The sequence below is a fragment of the Notamacropus eugenii genome, chromosome 3 (assembly GCF_028372415.1).
Source record: "Notamacropus eugenii isolate mMacEug1 chromosome 3, mMacEug1.pri_v2, whole genome shotgun sequence".
NCBI lineage: Eukaryota > Metazoa > Chordata > Mammalia > Diprotodontia > Macropodidae > Notamacropus > Notamacropus eugenii.
In genome coordinates, this window is record NC_092874.1 from 68654889 (window position 1) to 68670292 (window position 15404).

General features: G+C 36.4%; 1 protein-coding gene across 5 annotated transcripts in view; it reads right to left on the bottom strand.

Moving 5' to 3' along the window:
* Positions 1-1151: 1151 nt before the first annotated feature.
* MPP7 (MAGUK p55 scaffold protein 7) overlaps positions 1152-15404 on the bottom strand; it is a 287051-nt gene continuing 272798 nt past the window's right edge. For all 5 annotated transcript variants that reach the window (XM_072651829.1, XM_072651826.1, XM_072651828.1 and 2 more), the window contains 4 exons: positions 11139-11232; positions 9980-10088; positions 6614-6757; positions 1152-4875 (listed from right to left, as the gene is read on the bottom strand). In XM_072651829.1, coding sequence (XP_072507930.1) covers positions 4696-4875; positions 6614-6757; positions 9980-10088; positions 11139-11232 — 527 coding nt within the window. In that variant the 3' untranslated portion in view covers positions 1152-4695. The remainder of the gene's footprint in view (positions 4876-6613; positions 6758-9979; positions 10089-11138; positions 11233-15404) is intronic.

Here is a 15404-nt window from a genome sequence, read left to right on the forward strand (position 1 = left end):
AAATATTCCTGGCCACAGTCCTTCCTGTACCCCCACCCCAAATAACAAAGAAATCCACCTAGTAACAAAGAAAAACTTCATATGAAACACCTGAGAATGACCATGTTTGAGAATGCATATGCCACTCTGCTCCCCTCTGCAGAATGGGGGGGAGTGTTTCATTATCCAGTTTCCTTTCAGTGATCTTTCTGCTGAGGTTGTAATCGTGCAGTGTGTTGTGGTTGTGTTTTTGTTTCTACTTCTTTCCTTCTAAATTAAATTAAAGCAAATCTCATGTTTTTCTGAATTTCTCATATTAATTGTTTCTCTTGACCTGAGGCTATACTGATAGGGTAAACTCTCTTAAGGAAACTCCTACTCTAAAAATGCAGGTTAGCAAGTGCTTGGTGACTCAGGTCAGTGTGGTGTTATGGAGAGAATGCTGGATCTGGCTTCAGACACTCACTCCCCTTTCTGCTCCAGTTTCCTCATCAGCAAAAGCACCTACCTTACAGGGTTAAGTGAATTAAAGGAGGCACTGTATGTTATAGCAACTTGCAAACCTCCAAGTGCTTATTAAATGCTAGTTATGATGATAAATATAATTAATATTGTCTAAGAGAGCTGCCCGGGGGTACTGAGGGATTCAGGGACATGTACAAAGTCACAGGGTCACTGACTTGGAGATGAGATCTAAACTTAGGTCTCCTGAAGGCTGCACTGGCCTCCCGTCATTTCTGGCTGCACAATCTATCCTTTACATCCAGGTACCGTAGCTCTTCACTGAAGATTCGTGAACAGGGGTACTATTATTACACATTATTACAGATCTCCATTTTAGGATGGTGCCCTCAATAACAACAAAAAAGGAAATTTAGAGAAGGGATAATCGGATGGGGAGGTAATGAGGTCTACTTTGGATATGTTAAGTTTGAAATCCTTATGGGATATCAAGGTGGAAATGGGCCTGCATGCAGGCAGTTGGAGATGCCAGAAAAGAGTCCAGGGGAGAGATTCTAGCTGCATGCATATATATGGAAGTTATCTACAGAAGGAAGATAAGTGAATACATTGGTCTATCGGAGCAAATACATAATACACTTTTCTTACCAACTAATGGCACCCACCACATTATAGAAGCTATTAAAATCAAAACACCCAGGACAGACATGTCGTGTCAATAATTTATTTTCAGTGAAAGAAAGTAAATTTATATTTCAGGCATGGCATCAACTAAGAAATTGATGGCAAATTCAAGTATGGTGCTGGATACAATAGTACAAAATGTTAACATCTGTCCTGCTACAGCAAACAGAAAAGTACGCGATACCAACAGAATCAAACAGTTCTCAAAAAACTACACATCACAATCTGCATATACTTGAACATTAAAATCTTCTGTTGTATTTATCTATAGAGCCTTATTAGTTTAAAAAAGCAGGAAATAAATAATAGCATCTTTGTCTTGGGGAAGTTTTTTATAACAGCAGTGTGTGGATCAGAAAAGTGAAGATCCTTGTCTACGTGATGCAAAACACCTTCAGTGACAACACAGTACCAGGAACGACAGCCTCCCAGACACCAAGGACTCTCATGTGTGGCTGAATGTCACAGTAAAAGCACATTCTGGTCTATGATGGTGAATCAATAACTGAAGCAAATCTCTTCAAAATACTTTATTTCAGAAGCATGAACAAAAATGTGGCCAACTTTTTACTGCAGAAACTCTGAGTGCTACATGTTCAGAGCCAGTAATGAGAGTGTGCCGTAATGTGTACATTCCAGGTAAAGAATGTCAAGGAAAAATGAAAATTCCCTGTCATTCCTGACTCCCTCATATTCAGTCCCACCCTCCTTCTTCTTGTTTAGACAACAGCAACAAGGAGAAGTATCAGTTTGTCAATCAGAGGGTGTATATTTTCCACCTTCATCTTGGATTGTCTTTATATCCAACTTGGCTTTTTAACGCACAGACTTTTAAAAATTTAATGTTCCCTATGCTCTCAATGCTGGCTGACAATCCAGCCTGGGAATTGGGATATGTCTGTTAAGCTACTGCCAAGAGCTACAGTGAGGCTCATAAAGCAATTGTCGTGTTAGGAGGCAAAATACAGAATCAACAGCCTCTTGCTACACGATGTTGGCAAATTCCTCTACCTGTCCTTCGGTCCAACAAATTCAGATTAAGTTTTAATTAAAGCTGTTTTTAAGATATAGGACTGTGGCCTAAAAGTACGTGTGCTTAACTGTGTCGCTAACTGACATTTTTCAAGTGCAAACCTTTTCAAACAGCCATCACCTTCATTTATTAAAAAATTAAGAATGGGCTACCTTCACACACAAATATTGTCTAGGTATGATCCAAAATGAAACAGATCAGAATATACCTGGAGGGTATTTGGTGTTATTACTTTCAATAACTATAATGACAGTTCTCTTTTCAGATTTATAGTAAGACGAAAGTCTGGAAGGCTTTCTTAACAACAACAAAAGAACTGAACATGCATTAAAATTAAGGCTTTATCCATACACAAAGTGACTTGGAGAATCAGGGCAATTATTTAGGTAGTGGCATTCTGAAAAATCCAATATTGCCTCAGTCATCTGGATATTCCAGGTCAAAGGGGGGTTTTGAAGGGAATGGGGTTGGGTGAGGGAGGTGAGAAACAGTACTAAATAATACATATTTTATACAGGTACACATGATTTAAAGGACATTTTCATGAGTGTACAAAAAAAGAAAATATTTATCCAGGACTCATATTTCTTTCAAGGGCCACCAGTCAGGGCCAGCTTGACCAGCATCAGACTTGGCATCCCTAAATTAACAAGTTGCTAGCTATGTGAACCTGGAACAGAAATAAAATTTTGTAACAAACAGTAATAATACAATGACAGAGTACTCACTGATTATTATTATGATTTGAGTAAAATTTGTGTTCTATCTGTGGTGAGAAACAACTTGTGTCAAGTCTAGTGAAGTAGCTGAGGCTTCTGTTTTTACTGGTTTGCTTGTTTCATTTGATAAGCCTGACACAAACGCAGGGAAACCAGGCTATCCAACATGCACTTCAAATACAACAAACTGGTGGCTCCCTCCACCTGTACATGAGCCGGGGCCAAATATTTACATGGAATGTTGAGCCTGGTTTACAAAACCACCATTTCAATCTATGCTTTCACATATAATCCATTTTATGAATAACTATACTGACAAGGAATTAAAAAATTCTACTGTCCCTTTCAACCCTTTCATAAATATATAAAGTTTCACTAAATTCTTTTTTTTATTTAAACAAGACATCTACATTCTTCTTTACATGTGAACATAAAATAATTCATTTCTTGTTTGAATGTCAAAAATGTGATGATTTTTTGGTTAATAAGGTCTACTTCACTCTGTTGTTGCTGGGCAAATTCACTGATGCAGCTAATAGGCATGTTAAAGCTTTTTACTGAGTTTCTGCACATCAGTAGTAAAATCAATAAAAATGAAAAATCACATTTAATTGTTGCATACAAATACATGATTTGTTCATTTACTCTTATAAAAAATTCAAGGAGGTTGAGATGGAGTCTAGCCAATATTAAAAATGGATCTTCGTCTCAATGGTCAAACAAAAGCTAAAATTAAATATCAAATTTTATAATTTAAAAGAATTGGATGTTTTTCAAGTATATGGTAATAAATTGCTTATAACTTTAAATAACTTAGTGCAAACTTATTGATTGTGTTTGTAACAGTAACTTGAGCATATCTGCTTTTCAAACGTGAAACACTTTTCTGTCATTTATTGGAAAAATCTGTGACCGACTAAATTTACTTTAAAATGACTCCAGAAATATTTGCCAATGATTAAAAGAAAGTTATTTTGTTGTTACTTATTTTAAGACACCACTGAACTTAGAAAGTGTTAATGCGATGAGGAAAATTCTGTAAAGTTTCATATATAATATTAAAGCAACCTATTTCCCCTTATTGAGGTCTGTTACAACACCTACAAATATATGTAAAGTCTGTTCACAGCACACAAGCCCTTCTCAGAATAAATTTTTTAATTCACTGGGCAACTCGTTTATGAAAGAGATTAAATATACACATTGTGAATATATGGTATAGGTAAAAAAACAAAACAAAACAAAAACCTTAGACTTTCAGGGGACAGCAAGACAACCCATCTTGATAGTGAGTACAGTTAAAACTGTGATGATCTATCCAGAAAAACTTAAGCTGTCCTGCTTGTCTCAAGGACTACAATTTAAAGTAATGATATTACCTTCGACTGCTAACATGCAAACTTTATGGCAGTGACCACATCTGAGACTACTGAAGCACTGATCTCCAATATATATTAAAGTCTTTAGCGACTTCTCTTTTAAACAAAAATTTAAACCTCATCGTGGATATATAGCTATATTAAAGACAACCAGATGTTTCAAAGCTTAGCTTAGAATAGAGAATTGGGCAAAACTCCACTTAAATTAAATTTAGATCTTATTTGCACACCTTCAGTCTAGGAAAGGATTTTAAAAAAGAAAATCACATCAGCATTCAACTTTATCAAAACTGTAACTGAATCAGTGACACAGATTTAAAAAGCAACCACCTATCAGTGACAGAAATTTAAAAACCCTTTCACCAAAATGGCAATGACTTTCTTTTTAAACATTAACCCTGTTAAAAAACAATGACTGAAATGCTTTCTTCTTTCAGTCTTATGAATGTAACCAGCTCACTGGAACCCAATAGGTGTCTGTCTCCAATCTGTCAAAAGTTGCTTTCAGCTCATTGTAAGCCACGGTGAGATCATCATTTACTATAATTTTGTCAAACAGATGGCCATATTGACTTTCCATTATCTGTGCAGATTTAATCATTTCTTGAAAGTCTTCTTCCTACAAAAAACATTTTAAAGAATTGATCAATTCTCTCTCTTCACATCCATATCAAATACAGATATTCTGAAAGTACTGTATTTAGGTGTGAGCTAACATTCATTTCCTCCCTCTCTAATAATTAAAGCTGTATTCTTTAATACTAACTGCAATTTTCAGAAGCCATTTAATTATATCTGTCTAAATCTTTTCATAACAAATATTTCCCTGCCAACACCAAGATTTTATACCTTTTTCCTTCTTTTTAAAACATAGTCACTGATTACTACAGGGACATTTCTGTATCAGAAATACCAGGGGAAAATGTTTTCAACTGCTTAATAATGTTTTGACCAACTGCATTATTTATATCACTAATAGCAAAGGAATTATGACTAACTTTAAAGAATATTAACTTTTTCAGAGTTTGGTACATTTCCAAAAGAAAGGTTATTACTGCTTTCTTGTGTCTTGTCTAATTCGGTAATGGTTTTCACTCGCTTTTTGAAACAACAGCAAAAACAACAGCTTTTTACATGACTCATAATTACATAAGAAAATTTAGGTATACCAGATTCCAGTACTATGTTACCATATTTTTAAGCCATGGAAAATCTTTTAAGTATAACTAATTTCTGTGTTCATTTTAGTGCTACATAGGATTTTGCAGCAGTATTACTGAACCATGAAATTTGAACATGAATAAGTTACAAATCAAGAATATTAGGTAATGTGAATTATATCATGAAAACTATTAAACATGCATGGATGCCTGGATTTTTAGAAAAACCATTACGACCAAAAGGAATCTTAAAAATCAGTAGTGACTTTTTCATTTTTTTTTTTTTTTTGGTCAATGGTTGTAAAAAATAAAAAATATATTGATGAAGTTTAAAGATGCATAGCTTTCCCCATTTTAATTTGTTTCCTTTTTTGTTTGTGGTCCAGAAGCAGAACAAAAAAGCTTTGCTGAGGAAAAGAGGAACAAAGTAGTCCTGCCAGTAGCCATTGCAGAAATGAGTGGAAAGAGAGCCTGCGTGGTTCTGGCCTCTGTGGGCTGTGCTGCTTGTTAGGCCTTCCATCGGGCTTTCTAATCACACCCAGAGGAAACTGACGCAACAGCAGCATCTTTGCACACAAATGACAAAAGATACCCTTGACTCTTCAGCATTTTCCTGAGTCGCTACTGGTGCTAAGTCAGTAGAACAGTTATTGTTTCTGCAAGGACAACTCTGGGGGCACCTCTCATCGATGCCATTCTATTAAATTTTCATGTTACTGTGTTAAATCTGGTTGGCAATGGTAAGAGAAAGTAAAAGGCAGATTATGGTGTTTTTCACCCAATTTGTCAAGCAAGTACAAAGAATAGCTTTAAATTTTTTTCCCATTTGCTTGTGATTGAGGTTAGCTCAGAAAATCTTAATTTGTTAAGAGTTATAAAATGTCCTGGGTAATTAAAATAGCTAACATTTGCATACAGAGATGCTTGACATGCTTGCAAACACAAATGAATATTGATCATCTATAATTCATTCTTTTCACAGGCAGATTTTGGTTTGTATTATAAAGATGAACCCGATTAGCAAGCTACTAGCATCTACAGAAGCAGGAGAGAGTCTACACCTAAGAACAATGCTAAAGTTTTACAGAAGTGAAGTCATGTGATCTGATAACATGATGTTCTTTCCAAAGTCGATCCCTATGGCACGAGCTGATGTAGGGCTGCTCACATATTTCAGCAGCCTGTTAACATACTTACTGTAAAGGGTTTTGCTGTTCCCTGGTCATCTCGGCTTGAAATGATTTTTGCATTTCTTCTTGTCTCTCTCAGACGCTCAATTGATGGAGGCTTTATGAATATAACAAATGGTTTAAATTCTAGTGTTCTTAAATGCTTCACTGTCTGAGGGAAAAAAGAGATTGTGATGAGTTTGCCACATTTCTTAACCAGTAAATGTGCATGGCAAAAAACGAATACTCTATATAAAGAAATAGTGCTTGAATCCTTTTTTCAGTTCAAGATAAATACTTGTCTTTCTAGTGCATCTAATGCGCAGATAAAATTCTGCTGGCTGAAACCACGAGGGGCCACTGAAAAGATGGTGGAAAATCTACTTGTTTATGGGGAAGACATCTAAAACATGTTCTGATTTATGCAGAATACAAATAGCTAAGAGATGCTTTTCAAATTAAATGCTCAAGAAATGCTATTCATTTAGAAGCCCATTACTGCAGGGAAAACATGCGCATCTCAGGTTCTTGAAGTTACTTGGAATATATTTTCTATCAATCTGTGTACATGTGATACGTCTCCAGGAGAGGGCGAGGGCTGTTTACGTGCGTGTCCCCATGCACAGAGTGCTCAGGTGCTTACTAATGTGTGCTGCATGGAACTGGGTCAGGGCAATTACAGAATGAGATCAGAACAAATTCTGACAGTCTCAGCAGTCTTTATAAGAGAGTCTAGGTCTAAAGGGCCTTCCAGCCAGGCTTCAGATGCGCGGCACAGACCTGTTTACAGTGTTTCCTGTCACTGCTTTCCAGAGGCATGTATGCTACAATGGGATCAACTCAATTTAACAAACAGTTCCTTCACACAAAGGACTTTACATGCTACTGGACAGATATGACGTACAAATAAAAAATACAGGCTGTGTACAAAGTAACTGATAGAGAAAGAGACAGAGAGCAAGAGAGAAAGAGCGAGAGAGAAAGAGAGGGAGGGAGGGAGAGAGCAACAGCATGCAAGCGCTAACAACTACACTGGGGAGGAAATCAGGAAGGACCTTGTACAGAAGGTGGTACCTCAGTTGTACCTTAAAGGAACCAACGGGAGAGGTGAGGAGGGATATACTTGTTGCAAAGACTGGGAAGCTATGGATGGATTGTTTTATATGGGGAACAGCTAACAGACCCGTTTTATGGAATGGAAAGTATGTGGGTGAAGGAAGTAATATGAAATAAAATTTGAAAGACATGTAGGAAGCAGCCTGTGGAGGACTTTAAATGCAAGGCTGAGGACTTTTCATTTTGACCTAGAGGAAACAGAAAACAGATTTCTGAGGATGGTGGCAGTAGGGGTATGACATGGTTTATGTTTTGGGAATATCGATTTGGTGGCTACCAGAGAGGGGAGGGGGAGACCACTGAGCGAGGAGATGAGCAGAAAGGAGAACAATTAGGAAGCTACTACAAAGTCCAGGCAAGAGGTGATAAAAACCTGAACTGGTGTGGCGGCTACTTGAGTGGAAAGAAGGGAAAGGATGGGAGATATTGTGGAAGTAGGGCTCATACAACTTGGAAGCTGACTGGCTATGGAAGGTGAGGGTGAGGGAAGAGTCAAAGATATAAATCTGGGTGACTGGAACAATGATGATCCTATCATCAAAAAAGGGAGGAATTTTGTAGGAGAGATATATACGCATTACATTCCTCCCCCTGCCCTGGCCAACCATTCCCTCTTCCCATCCTCTCAGTCACCCAGGCCTAGGTCCCATGATTCCTCACTCTCTCTCACCCTCCACAGTCAATTTGGTGTTAAGTCCTACCAATTCTACTTCTGCAATCTCTCTATAGCCTTTCCCTCTGGACACCAACATCCTCCTTTAGTCCCTCAGCACCACGTGCTTTGGTGACTTCAACAGCCTGTCAGTCTCCCTGCCTCGAATCTCTTTCTCCTCTGTGCCATCCTTCACTCTTCTATTAAAAGATGACCATTTCCCCTGCCCATTTAGTAAACTCCCTTCAGGATCAAACACAAAACTGTTTGTCTTCTAAAGCCTGTATACTGGCCATTCCTGATTCTCCTTAGTGTTAGTTACTTCCCTTTAAAATGACCTCCAAGGTAGCCTGTTCATTTTGTTTTTACCTGGTTACTCTCATGTTGTCTCCCTCCTTAAAATGGGAGTTCCTGGAGGAAAGAAGCTGTTTTGTGCCTTCCTTTGTAGCTGCCTGCATTTAGCAAAGTGCCCAGCACATAGCAGGCATTAATTAAATGCTTGTTGACTTTGCTTGTTGTTGAAATTAAGAGGAGAGATTAAGGATAGATGTATAATTTATTAGTAGAATCATATGCCTAGAGACGATATTTGAACCCACAGGAGATGAGTTCAGCAAGGAAGAAAATACAGAATTAAAGGACACAATTCTGGGTCTTAGGGGATACTAACACTTAGCGGGCAGCAGGAGGCAGACTCTGAGATGGAACAGTCAGACAGGCAGACAGAGAAGGCACAATAGGTTTATATGAATTCAAAGAATGAGCATTTTTATTTCCTCTAGGACAACTGCTACTAATTTTCAAAGAAAAAAATATTTTTACTCCTTAGATTTCAACACTTACCAACCACAGTGATCTATGAAAAAATTTACAAACATAACCAGCTAAGTAGTGAATAATTAACCCAAAGTGAATACAGTTTCCTTTAAAAAATCTATTGATGCAAAGTTCTTTGCAGAAGGCACCAGTACATGCTGATAGAATGCAAGTTCCTTGAGAGCAGGAATTGTTTTTTTCTTTGTATTCCTGTATCTAGTACAATGTCTGCTAAAGATTTTGTATTTTATCCTATGGACAATAGTCATTTAATAAATGCCTGTTCAATGACTAATTCAACAAAAAGTTAAAATAGGGCTTTTTAGATAAATGTAAAAAATGTACTTTTGTGTCATGTTACAGAATTTCCTTAAAGAAATAAAAAACAAATAGCAAGCTGAGAAGACTGGGAATTTAATAGGAAAAAAAACACCTTCCATTTGCCATACCATTTATAACATTTAAGACAGCTAATACATGAACAATTGATGGGTTTTTAAATATTGATTTCATGAGTGTTCAAGTCATAAAAGTCAACAAAAACTGACCAAAGTACTGAAATTATGAAAGCAGATTTTAGAAACTGTTAAGCTTTCAAGAAGCTTATTTTTTAAATTAAAGGTTTCACAATTTGTTTTTAAATGTTTCTTTCATCTTAGAAAGGCTACATAAATGGCCACGAAGGATGTGGAATACAAATTTGAGCTGATACTTTTTCATCTCTATTAGAGTTTTCTCCTCAAAACTTGGTGTGAAATGTAATCAATTATTTGATGCCAAAGGACACTGAAAAGTGCATTGTTTACTTACATGAGGCTGAACATCCAACAAACAAACCTTGTTTTTGGCCAGAACAGATCGAACAGAGTCTATACTTGTGCCATAGTAGTTGTTTTTATATTCCCCATACTCAATAAACCTGCAGAGAAATCAGGAGAGTTCTATCAGGCTTGTTCCCAATTTTTCAAAAGAAATTATACTTTGTAAGATATAATTCATATGTAAAAGATATTTTTGCTGAACATATGTGATTTTTAACATGTTTTATAAAAGGAACATTGCCAAGTACTTCAGCATGTCAATTAAAAAAAAATCTTCTATTTTACATTTTCAAATCAGTAACACCTGCTTGTATTACAGTCAAACAGAAGAAAGTACTTTGGTCCAACAGCACACTAATGTTTTCCATCATCTCCATTTCTGAACTAACGCAATGCAATAAAACAGTGGATGAGCTAAACAAGAGAAACTACTGAAACTTCACTGCATGCTCCAGAATATCCGAAACCAGCTTTAGAACTAGAGGAGGAACAAGGGTGGCGGTCACTGGGATGGGGGCATTTGATTACATGCTATAAAAAGACAAACAGTTTGCCAAAGAGAAAGGGACATTTTGAAGTTTCAACAAAATCCCACAACCCTGTTATAAGACACACATCGCTCCCTGATACATTTAGGGTCAAATAGTAAAATTCAAGCAAATGGTGCTACCATAATAGTTACTGTAGCTTACATCTTTGAAGAGTGAAGAGGGCAAGAGAACAAGGGGGAGTGAGGTTGCAGGACTTTCATGTAGGTCATGAATTTAATGAGAACAGGAAGTATCTGCTCAGAACCGAGATATCCTGGTATAAAATTTAAACACACCATGGTAAAGGAATGCTGACAAAAATACGGTATTAAATTAGTAGGGAAAATGCAAGTGTTAACCTCTAAAACTATTTTTACGCTTTTAGTTTTAAAAAATGCATTAAAAAAGTGTAAAATTGTTAGATATTTTGGCGGTACATGTTTTCATTTTTCTTTTCAGGCTATGAAAAAATCACTTATTAAAATGATGCTATTTTAGATTTCAGATGCTTTGAAAGTTAAAATGAATATTAACAGAAAAAAAGACACTTGGTTACCAAAAATGACAAATAACAGTGTTAGCAATTGCTTTTAGACTTCTAAAAGGTTTTCTACATACTTGTTATTTTGTACATCTGTCTCAAACAAATGCTTGGAAATGAAAATATATTCAACACCATCACTTTCTTGGCTTCTTCTTGCTCTGGTAGTGTCTGTGATTTAATTAAAAATAGTTTTAGATAAGCTCCATATTATCAACCATCAGAATACATACACACACATGCTTAGAACTGGTTATTTACTGTCCTCAAACAGCAAATCCACAACCAAGAAATGGTGGCATGGCTGAAAACAAAAAAGAATAGTATATTTTAAAATACATAAAGTTTCAATAATTTAGATGCCATTCTAATGGTATTCATCATGATAACTAAAATATGGGTTTATGCATCATCTATGTAGGGATGATTTTTAAACTTAAGGAAATGAAAGCACCAAGAGAAAGAGTAGAGAAAGAAACAAAGGCTCAAGACAAGCCGTAAGGAATGCACAGGCCAAGGGAGATGGAGGAGTGGGCTCCAGCTCATGTCTCTGGAGCTAGAGGGGGGCCTCAGAGACCATTGAGTCCAGCTCTCTTATTTTAGAGACAAGGAAACCAAGGCATCCATTGAGAGGTTAAAAGATCTGCACAAGGTCATATGAGTTGTAAGTAAGAGACTAGGGATTGGAACCCAGGTCTTCTGATTCCTGAGCCAGTGTTCTTCCTACTGTAGCAGGCTGTTCACCAATCATATAATGATCCATTCCTGCTCCCTAAGGCAAGCCACAGACCTTAGCCTGGCCACATCTCAAGTCCTTAGTTAATGATGTAAATACTTGATAAAGATAAAACTTCATTTTTAAAAAGAAGAATATTTAAATATTTCAGTAATTCAGACTATCCTTTCGATTAATTTATGTTAGCAAATGTTACTACAGGGGGAAATATGTGAAACTAGCCTATGTTTGAGCACTTCAAGCAAGGTGAATTCTATATTCAGATCTTTAAGCAAAAATTTCATTATCTATACACAAATATATCGTAATAAAGGAAAAAACCAGTAACAATTTTTAAAACGATGTAGACATTATGCCTTAACATATACCAAGTGAGAATGGTAATGTTAAGTTAACTGCAACATTGCTACACATAAGCAAACATATTTCTACCACCAGTTTGGCTAACTTTAAACAACCTGAATTCTTAGGTCCTGATATCATTTTGTATATTATTCAATTGTCTTTCTGACTAAAAAACAGGTGCCATAGAGATGTTTTTTGAGTGGATTTTTTAATAGTAAGGAATCTACTAAGACCACATTCCATCTCAAGGTCTCAAGGTCCTGTGAGCTCATGATCACTACTCATAAGTTCAGGCCTGGCCAGCAGTTGTGTGGAGGAGCCGCCCAGAGGACTAGCTCTTCTGCAGCAATGCACTTCGCTAACTCAAGGCATGTACTGTAGGCATAAGTTGTCCTAGAGGCAAAGAGGCAACATTCAGTTCAGTGATATGATGTAATTCAATAATTATTTCTTGGTTATATAACTATATACTCTCCACTAAAATCTTACTCCAATGGGGGTGTGAAGGTGCACCAGGGTTTTTGAAGATAGATCAGTAAAGTGTAAGCTTTGGCAATTCCTTCCAAGAAAGAAAAGCAGTAAGACAGGGCCTAGAGGCAAACTTTAGGTCTTATGTTTGAAAACTAGTCCAGCTAATTATGAAGAAGGTCATCACCAAGTTAATTACAGGAGTACAGATTTTTTTGGCCTCAGAAACTCTACTGTACTGAAAGGACTGTGTATTTGTGCCAAGAATGCTCACATCAATAGAATCAGAAATCTTTGAAACAATTATGCTCAAGGATTTGCACTTATAAATTAGCTAACAAGATAGGAAAAAAATGCTGTAACTTAGTATATGATCTGTCGACCAGGTGGTGAAAATAAGAGATATGGTAAGATAAGGAAGAATGATTTCTTCTAAAAGAAAAATGTATGAAAATGATGTTCTCTTGCTTTACCAATATTTCTCATAAATCCTTCCCAGATATTCTCTAGATGGAGTAAAATTATAGATCATAGCCATTTTTAATTCATGGTACTTTGGTTACTAGGTCCATTTTCTTTTTCTGGGGTGGAGTATATAAGGGAAAATAGTAGGTTGGTGATTTCTTCTGTGTAGAGAACTCCTAGTGTGGAAAGGCCCTCTACTGACATCTACTGCTTGCAGCATTTGGGAACTGTTCAGAGCACTGAGAAGCAGTGTGACAGGCCCACAGTCACCCAACCTCAACATATCATAGACAGGCTTTGAAATCGAGTCTTTCTTACTCCAAGACTAGCCTTACACACATTATGCTGGGCTACCATGGTCTCATTCAGTTGTCTTACTGACCAAGTGGAAAATTCAAATTCCATAATTCTTAAAGAGAGACACAGAAGGTAGTTAATAAGTGATGGTGAGGAAAAAAGAGCCCATTGGCTTCAGTAGTGAAGAGGAAATACTCTAAAATCTAGGAATCAGGGGAAAGGGAAGCCGTTGTTTTATAGAAGAATGGAGTCTGGGGTTTGAGAGGGCAGTGGAGAAAAATGTACAGAGTGCAACTAGGCTCAGAAATTGCAGTTGTTGATGAGAAGATCAAGTAAAGTGTAAAGTAGCAAATAAAATCAAAACTGTCCTCCCCATTAATGGCTGATGCACAAAAATTCCATGGGCAAGGGTTCTGTCTGAGGAACCTAGCAAGGGTTTGTGTCAGAAATTTGTATTACACAGATACTGAAGTATATAAGTTGTAATTAATTTTCATATCATAAAGTCACAGATACAATCCTCACATAACTGAAATGTTTGGTAGAGCAGAAATGGTCCATCAGATTTGGCATTAAAAAATCTTAGGTTTGAGTCCTGGATCTGACACTTATTAGCAGCTGTGAAAGAAGGAGAAGAATGAGGAAAGGAGAAAGAAGAAGAAGAGGAGGAAGAGGAGGAGGAGGGGGAAAAAATTATCGTGAAGATAGTTCAGGATGTTATCAGGGTAAGCAAGCACAGGGCAGACATTCTCAACTGTATAGTTCTGTTCACTGAATCATGATTTCATCTAACTTGGAAGAGAGAAAGCCTCTTTGCCTTTTAAGTTACAGATAGTTCTTAAGACAAAAGAGAGAATTTACTAGATTCAATCGAGGAAGGGTATATATTTTTGCTTAATTTTAACTTCTGATGTTCTTTTCATTGTGTGTGGAAATTATAACACTAAATTCTGCCTTGCATAATCAAAGGTATAGTTTACTATCTAATTGATGACTATAATGAATTTGAAAAAATAAAAACTATTATTTATGGTCTCCCAAAGACATTCTGGGAAAACTATAGTCTTTCAAACTACAACTTAACCAAAATATTTAATGGAATCAGAAAAATCAGTTCTGAGTTAAGAAAGTATTTGCTCAAGATCCAATTTTTTGAGACAAGAACTCATTATCTGACAATAATTGCAGGTAAAACTGGAAAGCTGTTTGGAAGAAACTAGGTGCAGATCAACATCTCACACTGTATATACCTAGATAAGGTCAAAATGAGTACATGATTTAGACATAAAGGGTGATATCATAAGCAAATTAGGGGAGCAGGGAATATCTTACTGTCAGATCTATAGATAGGGAAAGAATGTATGGCTAAGAGAGAACCATGAGATGTAAAATGGATAATTTTGATTATATTAAATTTAAGAGGTTTTGCACAAACAAAACCAATGCTGCCAACATTAGAAGAAGAAAAAAAGCAAAAAGCTGGGATTTTTTTATAGCAAATGTGTCTGATAAAGGCTTCATTTCTCAAATATATATGGAATTGAGTCAAATTATAAGAATACATGTCATTCTCCAATTGATAAATGGTCAAAGGATATCAACAGGCAGTTTTCAGACAGTAATCAAAGCTATCTATAGTCATTAAAAATGTTCTAAATCATTATTAATTAGAGAAATGCAAATTAAAACAACTCTGAAGTACTACTTCACACCTATCAGATTAGCTAATGTGACAGAGAAGGAAAATGATAGAAGTTGGAGGGGATATGAAAGCATAGGGACACTAATGCAATGCTGATAGAGTTACAAACTGATTCAACCATTCTGGAAAGCAATTTGGAACTATGCCCAAAGGATTATAAAATTGTGCGTACCCTTTGACTCAGCAATACCAGTACTAGGTCAGTAACCTAGAGAGATCTAAGGGAAAAAAATGTCCTATATTTACAAAAATATTTATAGCAGCTCTTTCACTGGTGGCAAAGGACTGGAAATTGATGAGATACCCATCACTGGGGAGTGATTGAACAAG